Raw genomic sequence first — 14,137 nt, 5'->3', positions numbered from 1 at the left:
AAAATGGATGATTGCTCACTTTCTAACTGCTGGAGTATTAGTTTCTATTTTAAATATAATGGGACAAGAAATCAGAAAGGTCAGGCACTGGTGATTTGGAAGTGCAATACATGAGTTGCAAAGGAGTAAGACATGGTAGAATCAAACTCTAGTGTATAATACAGGGAGCAAAATTCCCGTAACACCTTTCCCTGTTCGAAGAGTTTTAGGCAAGGTGTAGCTTAGATACAGAAGGCTTTTTCTGGATTCGTGACAAGCTCAGACTTGCTGGCTTGGTCAAGTGAAACCACTTATTCTTTCCTAAAAGGATTCGTCCATGATCCATCTTGCTGGTGGTTTCTATCTCTCAGAGGGGAGCAGAAGCCTATATGGCTAAGCTATGAGATCACCACCTGGAGAAGATCTAACTTCATATCCTTATGCTTTAGAAATATTTTATCCTCCATGTTGGACTTGGCTTCACCAGCTTGGAAGCTTCTCTGGTTTGAAGGAGCGCTCAGACACTCAACAGTACCTTTGTGGAAGTGTCAAGCCAAAGCTATTGCTCTGTACTGGCTAGGAGAACAGTTTGTCTTTTAGAGCGAGGATATTGCAATGTCCTTTGATCTCTGAGCTGATGTAGAAAAAAGTGTCTGGTGTCTAGGTAGCAATCAAGACATAAAACCCAAAAAATGTGGGGGATTGAATGTAAGTGAAAGGTCTTGAAGGTCTTGATGAGCAATTGGGTGGAGAGGGATTGCTCTGAGGAAGAGTGGTCAGTGGCTGTTCAAGCAGCCTGGTGTGTGAACATCATTCAGAAGGAGAGAATTCATTTCGTGGAGAGAATGCCCTTTTGATTGTCTGTTGGGGAAAATGGCACTTTTATAGAGCTACTCTTTCCCAAAGCACCTTCCCAAAGATTTTGCAGACATCAGTATTCATCTTCTTACTTCCCTTGTTGATAGACAGGTGTTTTTCCACTTCAGAGGAAAAAAGGCTGTAACAGGAGGGATAGGCACTGACTGCAGGTAGCAAACAGGTATGCAACTATGAATGAGATGGATAGAGCTGTCCTCATTATAAGCAAATAAACTGGTGAGCTGTAAGCTTAACTCAGAGTGCTTCTGCTGATTAATTAAGCAATGAATAACCATTAAATCCAGGAGGTTTGCAGTCTTATCTATGTGCTGTTCTGCTGTTTACTTATCAGCTATACCTATCTGCTATACAGTTTCTACTTATTAGTTCCATTTATTTACTGTGTTTTAACTGGACTAATTAATCACATTTAAGAAATACTTATGTAAAATTTCAGAAGGTAGAACTGGAGGAAAGTGTTCAATAGTGGTAGTATAAATGTTTCAAACCAGCCTATGTAACCTGTCCAGAACAGAAGCAGAGACTTTTGATCAAGTGTATCCATGAAAGGATCTTTGTACATCAATATGTATAGGCAAAAAAAATGGCTGCTATGAATAGTTACTAAACAGTATCATAAGCCTCATTCTAATGTAATTCAACTTCAATTAAATTTGTGAGGTAGCTGATGTAAATACAGTTCTGGGTCAAATCAGTTTATAATATAACTTTGCATTAGTGTTTTCTTTGACTTCAGAGTTACACTGGGGATAACTATGGCCCTGCAATGCAAAATCAAATCCATATTGTGACAATCAGCCTACTATCTGATGGAAGAAACAAATCTTTCTAGAAAATGCATGGGAAATACGTATTTTATATATCCTTTTGAATGTCTATGTATGTATATATTTATATTCATACAGATATTCCCTTCTATGAATGATATTTTTTAACAGTTAAAAGTTCTCTGCTTTCATATCTAGGGTGATTATCCTGATTACTAAATTTCTGCTCAAAATGAGAAGATGAGGAGCACTAGCACATGCTTTCACATTTTCAGAGTTTGAAATCCAGAAAAAAAATCAGTTTTAAACACTTTTAGTGTTTAGACATTCAGTACCTGTGCTGCCAAGGTTTATTGAAAGCAGCTGGATGCCTGCCTCTGTCCTCCCCCTTTCTTGGAGCTACTGCCAGCACAGGTAGTCAGAAATGGAAAGCAGAGAAATATTTGAGCATCTGTGCTCTCTCCCGCTCTCTCTCTCTCTCAGGAAAACATCTGTGGCTTCCATAGGAAGCACTTCTTTTTTCCATCAGCAAAGACTCTGGATACCCTTGGGTCCAGTTTTGGCTCAGCAAGCCAAGTGGGATGCATTTTATGTCTTAAAACTTATGAGAGAAATCATTCAGGCAGTCCCATCCCTGGCAGAACACTGAGAGAAATTCCCCAGGCTGCAAGCCACATGTGGGTCTCTGACCTTTTATTAGCTCACCATGGGAGAGGTTAACAATTGTTGAGACTTCAGTCCTCCCTTTGACAAACAAATGCAACAATACCAAATTGCCTTTCCAAGATGAGCATATTCAGGGCACAACATGCTTTTCAATGCAGGGTCCAATGTAGGGGGGAAGAAACCCCAAAACAAAAACCCAACCCAAAAACTTAGAACTAGAATAGGATATGTTGCTATAAAACTGAAGCCTGGATTGCTATTTTTTCCAACACTCAGCTATTGTTCATATTACTTTGATTTGTGAATTTTTAAAAGGAATATAATCATGAGACAGAAAGAAATTCTCACACCATTTTTAGCTCAGTGGTCAGTGCCGTGATTTATGGAACTAAGATTGCTCAATAGCTGGAGCAACATAAAAAATGCATGAAATTATCTGATTCTTAAGGATGTCTGTTGTATTTATCCAAGAACATTTTTGTTGAGATTAAAAAAAAAAATACAAAAAAAGGATTCATAATTATTGATATGAGGGTTGTCAGAATAAAAACACAGAAGGCCAAATCCATATCTTTTTGAAATGGCTTTGTCGTCTCAGAAATTGCTGTAGTCAATGAAACTATCTTGGATTTTAGTAAAATAGAGAATGGAAAGTAGCTCTTTTTTTGGGGAAACAGTCACTGGCTTTTTGCAGCTAAGAAACTGTAGAGACTAATTATCTTGCTGTATGCTGCATAATCTATGGCAAAGTATGCAGATTGAATAGCCCAGCATTCCAGGCTTTTACCATAATTACTTGATTACTCTTTCAGTCTTAAAGGCAAATTATTTTTATTATGCAATCCAGTGGCTTTAGTGTAGAGTATGCTGAGTGTAAAATAGGAGCAAATTAGCTCATGCTTCTGCCATCAGCCTCTGCAGCTATTGTCTGAAGAGGCAATGCAAGCTGATCTCTGAATGTTATAGTCCTGTGACTTCTCTGATGGGAAGCAGGTTCAGCCACATTCAGTGCCAGAAACTGAGTAGGGAGGGTGGTGGGGGAAAGAAACATCAGATTCTGCTTTTCATACTTTTACTAAGGTGACAGCCACATCTGAGACTGAAATTGGTGAAGTGTTGCACAAGGTTGGTTATTGCAAAAAAAATAGTTGCTAAGTCATGGTTACTCCCTGTGCTAAGCAGACATATCTTTATTAACCACTGTTGGCAAAGTAGATCTGAAAAAAAGTGATTTAGAGGTGGAGAGTGCTTTTGTATTCATTGTAAATAAACAGAAATACCAAACTGGCAGAGATCCTGCCAGAAAGATCAAGTACAGCTACACAGAGACACATGCCTGTCTAACTATTTACAGACCAACTTCCATACATAGCTGATTCCCATGCCACACCATCCTTAAACCACCTATTATCTAATGAAAATTTCAGTTAGAAAAGGCCTAGAAAAAGCACTAGTTATCATCATTTATTTTTATATTAGTCTTTTACATGTCAAAAGATTGATCTTACTCCCCTCCTGAGTATTTTTGTTTGTTTGTTTTCTCAAAAATACACAGCAGAATTGCTTCAAGCTTTCCTACAGGTCCATTTTTCTAAACCTTTCTATAATTCTTCTAGCTGCTTCATTACTATATCCAGCTTATCTATGTCTCCCTAAAGACTTCACCACCTTTCAGTCACTGAATCAGTACATTAAATGTTTCTTTTATATAATTCATATATAAAATATAACATAGTAATATATATGTGTTATATAATAGTTATTTATAAATGCTTCTGTTAATATCTTTCACAATGATACGGATATCTTTTTGTATCAGCATTTTTGTTTGAGACATGGTTCGTTTGTGAACTACTCTGACTCAAATTTTTTCTTATATACTCCTTATACACTCTTTCTTCTTATATACTCCTTCTTAATGATTATTCCTCACAGGATATTTGTGTATTTGGTTTCTCTCTCTAGTACCTCCCATCTCTACTCAGTTACATGTTTTCTTCAGCATCTCCAGATTTTTAAAAATGTATAATGAATCTCACATTTTTTAGGAAAAGGGAAATGTTTAAATTTTTGTCTTGTTTTTATATTTTAGAAATGTTATAAGTGCTAGCTTTTTCATCAAAATCCTGGTTTCTTTTGCATTTTGTGATTCAATCTTTAATTTTTCCTTTCTGGGTGTTTCTTCTGCAACTCAGTTCTGCATCTTCCATTCAGAAGTTTCATTTGAACCATAGTCCCCTAGTTTTCCTATTAAAAAGTCACATAGATTACTTCCATGAGGCTTTTATTCTCTAACCTAATAAACAATACAATTCTATTGGCTTGACATAATAAGTGGGAATATGAATGATTTAGCTCATTTGAATACATTTGTGGTTAATATCAATAACAACTTCTATAATAGAAAAATGATGAGTTTTTGGAATAAATGGGAGTTTCCCCAGGCAAGAATAGAATCGAAAAACCACACCATCGGAACTCCTGAGAGCAAGGAAGAGAGACACCAACAGCCAGGACATCCAGTTTTCCATGTAAACGAATAGACATAGGGCTGGATCAACCTCAGTATATTTTTCTTTGTGAACTTAAAAACTTAAGAACAGTCACAGTTTATTGCCTTTGGCCTCAAAAGGGGGCTGGTGAGCAGGATTGCTGTGTTCCACCTTTAACGTGGACGTGTGCCTTCCATGGCAAGCCTTTTCCTTTATGGTATCAATGAATATTGACCCATTTCCTTCATTCAGAAATTGGTTGATTTGATTTTTTTAATGCTGAGAACAGCCTTCTCTGTTCTTCATTTTTCAATTAAAGGATTTATTTTTCCTTAAAACATGTTGGCTTTAAGAGCAGTCTTCATCTAGAGTGAATTTTAGCCTTGATCTTCCCCTGTCTGTCTTGAATACTTTTCTGGTGTTTGTTCACTGTACTGGAAATCCCTTCTGCTTGTCACTCAATTGTTTTATCCCTCTCTGCACATTCTTAATCCTTTCTTTCACATTTGCCATTAGTCACAGAAGCCAGCTTTTCCCCATCACGTCTTTTCAACATCTGCAGCAAAGTTTTTCCCATCAGTGATCTAATGTCTGTGGGTTATGCTTAAAGGCTGGGATTACTTTTTTAATATTTTTCCCCACATAGAATGGAAAAAATTTCCATTTTGGAGCTCATAGCTAGTCATCCTTCTCTCAAGAGGTTATTTAGTATACCAGTGAGTGGAGATCACTTTGCAGCACCTTTGTCAGACCTCTTTAAGCTGACTGAGCACTCTTGGTTCTCTTCACCACCTGCCAGGGTGGTTGTGCAATACAGCTACACTCTGAAATTAAGACATCCATATAGAAACAAAGAATATTTTATGCCTGCTAATGATGGAGGTATTGGACACTGCATTGCTTCAGTATGAAACTGTAGTTTGTATTAAACTGAAATAAAAATGAAAGGATTGAAGAGATTGGAATATGTCTGTAGATGCCTCTTTGGAAAATATTACACAGCCAGGTACTATCTTGTCCAAATTCTGAAATGTTATGTTTAGCAGTTTTTCTTCCATGTTCAAACTACCTTTTTTTCCCCCTGTAGCTGTAATTTTCCTGTATTTTCAAACTAGGATGAAAGCATAAAGGAGAGCTCCCTTCTGCATTGCTCCTTTAAATGAATTTGTCTCATCTTTTAAGTAAAACTGTTTCCAAAGCAAGTATAAGCAGTGTGGTACCCAAAAAATTTTTTACAGCCATGACCATAGAAAAAACCTACCCTTACTCTTATATATATATATACAGCCTTTCTCACTTACAATACTGAATTTAAAAGCATTCAATTATTTAAGCCAAAGAGAACAATATAAATTTGATAAAATATAAGATCTGTGCCGTAATCTATCAGTTAAAGTAAAATGAGCTTTATATTTTTTCTAATAATGAAGATTAAACTCTTCTTTACATATAAATTAAATAATATCTTGTGAAGTGAAATACTTCTTTACAGACATACATTTAACCCTACAAGTTGTGCTTGAGCTAGAAGTGATGCAGTGGGCTGTATGCAGTTATGTTACAGCTGCTGGGAGGTGTGAAAGTAAATGAGATGTTGCATCTCAATGGATACAACTCCTTTTTAAATGTTTAAGATAAAAAATTCAAAAATTTTAGCCAAACTGAGACATGACTACCTCACATATTTCATTTCTGCAATGAATGACTCAGTAACTCACTCAATCTCATTTGGCCTGTTTGCCTGCAACAGATTAAACAGGTATTTTTACTGGTTGGCTAAGTTTTTAATTTTATTTTACCATCAGTTTTGTTAACTTCTCTAAAAGCCTTATTTTTAACTGTTGATTTAATGTTAATTTAATTGTTGATGTCATAAAATAATTGAGAAAATTTCCATGGCTCTTTTTTCTCAAATTTGAGGCTAAATTGAGGCTGAAAAAATAACATTTAAAATACAAAAGGTGATATTCAGAATTAAGGTCTTCTGAAACTGTTGATCTTTGAACTTGTTTTTCAGAGCCGTTTTGTAGAAATAAAACTAAAGCAATATGAAAGAAACTCTAAAATACTGTTGTGCTCTAGAATTGCAAATTGTAAATTTAAATTTTGTCCACAGGTTTTATGAAATTTTTAAGCACAGAGGATGATATATTCTAAACAGTGAATTTATTTTTTTAGAAATTAATTGCAAAACTATGAAACAGGCTTGGTTCAGAAGTTATTTTTCAATGTTTTTAAATTATAAAAAGGATTTTTCTCTTTTAAATGGTTTTACTTTGAGATCAACTTGAAATAGATAAACATTTTAGGATGATCAAGAAATTTATGGGTGGAATTAGGTAACGCTGTGGAATGTATTCTCAGATGTTTCAATGAAATACTATGAGACAAATTTTGTACTGAAGAGATACAGAGTTTATATTCATGTTAATGAGTATGGTGTCGATACTGTCTCCAGGTTGCATTAGCTCATCATGAGGTGAAGATTTAATAATTATTAACATATTTTGGATTTCCTATTCATATGACTGACAGGAAAGCTTCCCACTTCAGTAACTATTTTTGTCTTTTGGGAAATGAGGTAAAGTCTTCCTAATCCTGGTGCTTAGTTTGTGAATTATTCTGTGACTCAAGAGAAAAAGTAAATCGTAGGTAACAGTTCAACAGGATACACTTATCTACACAAGCGATTTGAGAGGCAGTGGACTGGCTTCCAGTGAAGGACATGATGCCAGATAACATGCTGCTTGCACATAAGCCATTTTAGGTCTAAATATAACTGCAATAGCACTGCCTGTGTAAAAATCCCCACGTATTTAACTGAGGAATGTGACTTACTAGCTTGTGTGCAATGCCAGGAAAGACAGAGTCAAGCTGGTGCTGTCGTGAGATTTAGCAGCTTATGTGCTTGCTGGCTCAGGCATCTCTGCAGTGCACTTGATTTCATACTGGGGATGTGTCCAGCTGTGAAAGCAACCGAGAAATAGATATTCTTTCTCCAGATCTTTCTTTGTCTTTCCTGGGTAGGTAATACAAGCCTTTTAAGGTATTTGAGCTTTTGCAGCCTAAGTTTTCATGCATTATCTAGCTTTAGAGTTTCAGACCATATTTTAATAAAAGAAGGAATGTTTAAAATATTTAACAGAATAAAAAGGAGGTGTATATATATCTTCCCTATTGTTTTCTCATTATTTGTTAATAGTGAGCAGAGCTATGTCATAAAAGAAGAAACCACTCTGAGTGAACTATCAATATACTTTGAGGGTGTTGGAAATCCTTGGCTAAATCCCATGTGTGCCAACAGAGTCTTAGTCATAGAGTTATAGAATAGTTAGGCTAAGAGGGAACCTCTAGAGATAGTCAGGTTCCACCTTCCCTGCAGTGAGCAGGGACATCAGATATGCACCTTGTTCTTGGTCAGGGGCATGCTGGATCTTTGAGACCTGCTGCACCAGTAGTCTGAAGGTGTGTCATGAGCCCTCATGAGGAATTTTCAAACATCTGCTGTTTTTACAGAAATCTTGAACAAAAGCTGTGAAGCCACTATTATTGTAGCTCTCCCTGTTCCCTTGTATCCACAATTCCTTCGCGAAAAAAAGAAAAATTGGCTTTCCACTTTCTTCTGCATATATTTCCAAGTATGAGGGAGTCATCACACAGAGGAGGAACCTTCCTGTTTCCTAGCTTTTCTTTTCCATCTATTATTATTGCCACTTTTTTTAAAGTGCAATCTTCTTGGTCTGTGCACTGTACAACATTAGTGATTTCTGGATTTGCTACTAATGTAATGGCATTTCTCTACTAGCCTCAGACTGCTCGTCTCCAAACATTGTACTGAGAATGAAGATACATGCATTTGTTATCCAAATCCTGACTTCCAGAAATATTAAACATCTTCCCCTAGTTACAAGACATAAATTTTCTGTCTCTTCTGTGTATTTCAGCACCTGTAACAGTCATTTGTAGAGAAATGGGGAAAAAAATATGGTATTGGTGAAAACTGCATCATTTGGTTACTTGTGAAATCTAGAGTAGTTTGTTCAATCATTTTGTTATTAATATTATAATTTTTTCCGCCTTTTTATCAGTTTATGATCTCCATTTTTAGCTTGAAAGGACAGTGACATTACCCAGACACAGTCCAGACAGAGTCTCAGACGAAGTCTAAAAATTACATTATCATTACTATTGATGGTATGAAGTTATGTCTCGTACCTGTGAGGAAGCCATGTCCAAATTTGTATATAAAGAACATAAAAAGAGCCTTAATCATGTTTAGTATCAGTTAAACTACTGTAGCATCACATTGACAATGCTGAGCATCACATTGAGAGGGCTAATTGTTTATCGTATTTACTAGTATCAGGTCCACTCTAAGATGTGACCAGCAAACTTAGTGAAATATGTGGATGTGCTGATCTTCCTGATCCATCTCCAGAGCTAAGAATACATTATCCAGCACAGAGGTGTTCAGAGAATTCAATATAATAAGCCCATTCATATGATGTTGTACCCCAGAAGTTGTGAATAACAGTTGCAGATTGTCTCTGCAGCAAAATTTGGAGCAAACTTATCTGGGCAGAATCTGAGAAATGTCAGAGAATCATTGAATGATTTAGGTTGGAAAGGATCTGAGGTGGTGTGGTTCAAGACTCTTCCCCCTCCTTAAAGCAGAACTACCTTTGGATATTTGTCTACATTTTTAGACCAATGTCTAAAGCCTTCTAATTCTATCCAGATGAAATCTGCAGGAGAAAAGAAAGACATCATGTCTAGGCATCTCAGATATACAAAGACATTACAAAAGAGAAAATGGCAGAAAACAACATTAGTGTTCAGCAACAAAGCTAATCATGCAGAAGTGGGTGCCTGAATTCAGCTAATGATTTTAAAGTACTTTAGAGCCTAATAAACTTCGATTGCTCCAGTGGGAATTTCCTGTGAATAGCAGACTCAGTACTGCAGTCAATCCATTAGTTAAGCCATCTTTGTTCTTGTGAATAATGTTATTTGCATTTCTACAATTCAGGGAGAGAATATGGCCTGTATGGAAATAGACCATATGAAAAGAGGTAATGTAAATATTTGTGCTCTTCCAGCAGTCTAAAGGACAGTCTATGATTAATCTGTAGTTACTTGAACAGGTAAATGTAACAAGTGTTTATATTAAAGTGGCAAAAAGTTTGCATTAAACTTGGCTAAATATAGGGTCGTGAGAAATCCTGCTTTTAGACTTCTTCCATGTATGAGTACTGTCCATAGTAATTTTTCATTTTAAGACAGAAGTGAAACTATTGTTCTTATGTCATATTGTTGGTGGGGAGGATTTGTTCAGTGTAAAAAAAGAAAAAGGTATAATACTAAATTCTCTCTTTTTATTTCAAAACCCGATGAATTATGAAACCAGCATGTGAATATTTTTATCAAAAGACAAGTATTAGTGGTTTGGACAATATAAGAAGGAATGAGTATTCCTGTGAAAATAATTTAGAAAATTAAATAACCCAAAGCCAAACAGCCAAAAAAAAAAACCCCAACCCATTCGCATGTGAGTGCTGAGTAGAAAATACAAAATATCTGCACATAGGATTCAGGAAATATGTTTTCTCAAGGGCATTAGAAAAATACTGGTCAACTATAGTTCAGCTTGCCTGGTGGAATGCTCTTTGCTGCTTCCTGCTGCCCACACTATTGTCTGCTCTGAGTTCTGGCACGTATCGTCTCAGCTTTCCATTCCTGACATCACCTGATTGCACGATTCATTCAAGTGGGTCAAGCCTTGTAACTCCAAAATATGTAGCAGCAATCAAAAGAAACTCAACTCCAACCTACACAGCAAGTTTCTGCTTGGTAGCCCCATACAGCTGGCTCTGTTCAGGGCAGGTCAGCATTACAGCAGTACAGACAGCCAGAATTGCTCTCATGCAAGCAAGGATGTGGCCCCTTAATTTTTTATCCTGCTGTTTGGGTTTTTCTTAGCCCCTGCACCTCCCAGAACCTTGCAGCATTATTGTTTTCCGAATGCATTATTTCCATCAAATATTGGCAGTCCTGACATTGATAGGCAGTGAGTCAATAATAGAATTGATATATTTTATAGAATTGAAGCCAAACTAGTTTTGCAGATCCTCAGTGTGCAGTATGTGATTTTCCATTCTGGATATAATAGCTGCAATTCTAAATACTCCCCCACAAGCATTGATGGCATGCTTTAGGAAATTCACAGTGAAGAATTTAATTAAGAATGAAGAAACTGCATCACTTCATTTAAAAAAGAGAAATTCACCCGAGATATTTTGTTCATTTTCAGGCTATAATAGCAGTAACCATCTTTAGCTGAGGACATTTCCTGGGGCTTAATGGCCCATGGCTGTGCTTCTTCAGGTGATCATCATCATCTCCCAACAGTCATTAATCCCCTACAAATGCCCTGTGCCTCAGTCATTAAATGTGCTTCTTCTAAAAATGAAATAGTTCTATATTTAATGCATCTTCCAGGAATAGGAATGATCTTTCTGAGGTGAAGAATGAAAAAAGTTTATTAATCTGTCAAAGAAGTACTAATTATGACAAGTGGATAAGTTCTGTTTCTGGAGATAGACAGAATTTTTCCACACTAAGAGCATGTTTTATGTAAGTCATTGTTTTATGTACATCACAATTTATACTCATCTCAGTTGCATAACAGCCAGATAAGAAATACAGATAGTTATTTGCAGTTAAATGTCTTCTGCAGAGCATCTCAGCATAGAAAAATCTCACCAAACATGCAGTGTGTGACTGCAGTACTGCTTAAAAAGACTTTCCTTTCCATAGCTGTGAAAATAGAGCTATACAGCTTTACAAGGTGTTTGTGATAATGCAAGAAAATAAAAAGAAGTTAAATTTTTCATACCTAAAGTCTGAAATTCTTACCAAAAAAATCTTTTTTTGAGCACTTTATGAGTCTTTCCTGCAAATAGGCCTACAAGTACAGTGCCAACAGCGTCATCAGAGGTTTTAAACACAGTAGACAGCCTACCCCTGCTCAAGTAGAATTAAAGCCTTTAATGAAAGTAATTGAAATTCAGAAACAGATTAATGAATTGGGGGATTTTAGTTGTATTTTATTTGAATTTTACTTAGTTAGTTTACTTACTCCTACATTGTGCTCTTTTCATCTTGTGGTACTAAACATGCATATTGTACACCTAAAGTACACATTGCATGAAGCCTGTACCTGTCCCAAAAAGATTCTGAGAGCGATCAGAGCAGACACTGCCTTCACTGAGTGAAAAATTAGTACCTTTTGGGTATTATGATAATTTATTATTTATGTTGGACATTCTGATCCCATGTACTTCAGTGAGTGACTGTCTAGATAAAGACAGAAGTAGACCTTTGGGCCATGCATTATTAAATGTCAAATGTTAAATTATGTTAATGTTAAAATTAGAGCTCTCCTAGTCAGCACCTTTAGATTAGAGATTGATCTGAAAAAAGAATTATTACAACCTGACTCAAAAATTTCTTGTCAAAATGTTCCGTTTGTTTTAACAAGCAAAAAATTACATTATTAAAATATCTTTCAGTATAAACAAATTATTTTGTTTTACTCATGGAAAAAAAATCACTTCAGTAACCAATAACAACTGCCTAGATTTTGCAATTTTCCAAGTTAGAGAAATTTTTCTATGTGAAAGACAAAAGTTTTTTTTTTTCAGAAAATGTTAAATACAAAATATCACATGCACCCATGGGCATACACATTTTATATTGCTCCATTGTGGGTTCTAGACAGAACTATCACCTAATTTACACTTTATTCTGAAATCTTTACTACTCATCCTAATGCAGTTTTCAGCAAATAAATCTTGAAAAAAAATTATTAGATCTCTCAATAAACAATAAACTCACCAAATAAACAAAATTAAGTTGCAGAGAGCTGAGGACAAGGTAAAGAGTATTGCACTTTTAAGTTGTTTTCCATCTACCTTATATCTCATCCTAAACAGCAGGTTGGGAAATAAATACTTACGTATTGTATTGCAATTAGAACACTTATTTTGCTATAGATCCTGTTAAGGGTTATTCACACCTTATCATGCCACTTATAGTGTCAGCATTCTTCAGATCATTTGTCTGAATTCATCAGGAATGTCCACAATAAAGAGTAGTAGAGAAAAGAAAGCATCTTTTTCTAAAGTGAATTTATCAGTATACCTAGAATTCTTGGGGTTTTTTTCTCAAATTCTCTGTTTTCACTCATTCATTATGTTCACAGATCAAAAAAACTAAAAAAAAAACCCACCAAAAAAACAAATCAACCTCATATAATGTATCTCATTCTCATTGTAAATTCTGTGTTGTAGGTCTTGTTTTCCCTCTCTGCTGCATTCTGGGGAATCCAAATTATGAAGCGGATCACTTCACTCAAAGATAAACACCACTGAAAGAGCAGATCTAACATCACCTTAAATGTGGAAACAGCACTTCAGAATAACCTTCTAAGTTCCTTGGAATTAATCAACCATGAATCATGCTGTATTGCAATTAGTTCACTTATGATATGAGAGATTTGTGATTTTCTATGAAGGATTGAAAGATTCCTAAGGGAGTATAATAATTTTATTTGATTTTTTAAAGAAATATTTAATTTCTTCACATTTTAAATAAAATATTCATTCACAGCATAGATTTTTGCATTCATAGGATTACAAGTTCTTCAAAACCATGTAAAACTATTTAAATTTTTGCAGTGATTTTGTTAGTAATAATATGTGAAAAGTGTTTTTCACAAGAGGAATAATTAAAATCATATCTGATGTAACGTGGTATAAAGTGATTGACTGTCTCCTTATTGAGGCTAAACATAAACATATGTGAATGTCATTTCTTCTGTAATGATTGAATTACACTAGAATCTCCATGTCATGCCCAATTCAGTGTTCATAGCATACAGCTACATGAGGATGAGTAGTTGAGGTAAGAAAATGATTAAAAACAGCATGGTAAAATAACTTGACCTAGTATGAGTTGAAACATCTTCAGTAAAATTGGCTGATGCGTGCGTTGTATAATGCAGATATGCAGCTTAAGCTGAGTTATTTACAGAATACACCTGCACTGCCAACTTCAGAGAGTGATCAAACCGGGATCTACACATGGGTATCCCACTGACACTCACGTGACAATATATTTGCAAGGCTGGGCCCTTAATTTCTGGTAGTTTCCTGCTGGGTGATGTCAGAGGAGATGCATGTCTTGTCTTTCAGAAGCTGCTGGAAAGATGGTGTGTACTAAGATAGGAAAATTAAATACAAATGGTAGAGGGAGTCTCCAAACAGCAGGACTGGCAAAAATACTGGATCTAGA

The 14,137-nt window shown here is 35.7% G+C and overlaps 1 protein-coding gene across 2 annotated transcripts in view; it reads left to right on the top strand.

Annotated features, from left to right (window-relative positions):
• AGMO (alkylglycerol monooxygenase) overlaps nucleotides 1-13,654 on the top strand; it is a 187,072-nt gene extending 173,418 nt beyond the window's left edge. For both annotated transcript variants that reach the window (XM_026799496.2, XM_005480836.2), the window contains one exon: nucleotides 13,135-13,654. In XM_026799496.2, coding sequence (XP_026655297.2) covers nucleotides 13,135-13,180 — 46 coding nt within the window. In that variant the 3' untranslated portion in view covers nucleotides 13,181-13,654. The remainder of the gene's footprint in view (nucleotides 1-13,134) is intronic.
• Nucleotides 13,655-14,137: the final 483 nt, after the last annotated feature.

The sequence above is a fragment of the Zonotrichia albicollis genome, chromosome 1, assembly GCF_047830755.1.
Source record: "Zonotrichia albicollis isolate bZonAlb1 chromosome 1, bZonAlb1.hap1, whole genome shotgun sequence".
Classification (NCBI taxonomy): domain Eukaryota; kingdom Metazoa; phylum Chordata; class Aves; order Passeriformes; family Passerellidae; genus Zonotrichia; species Zonotrichia albicollis.
The sequence above is the reverse complement of the archived record's forward strand: the minus strand, read 5'-3'. Positions and strand labels throughout refer to the sequence as shown.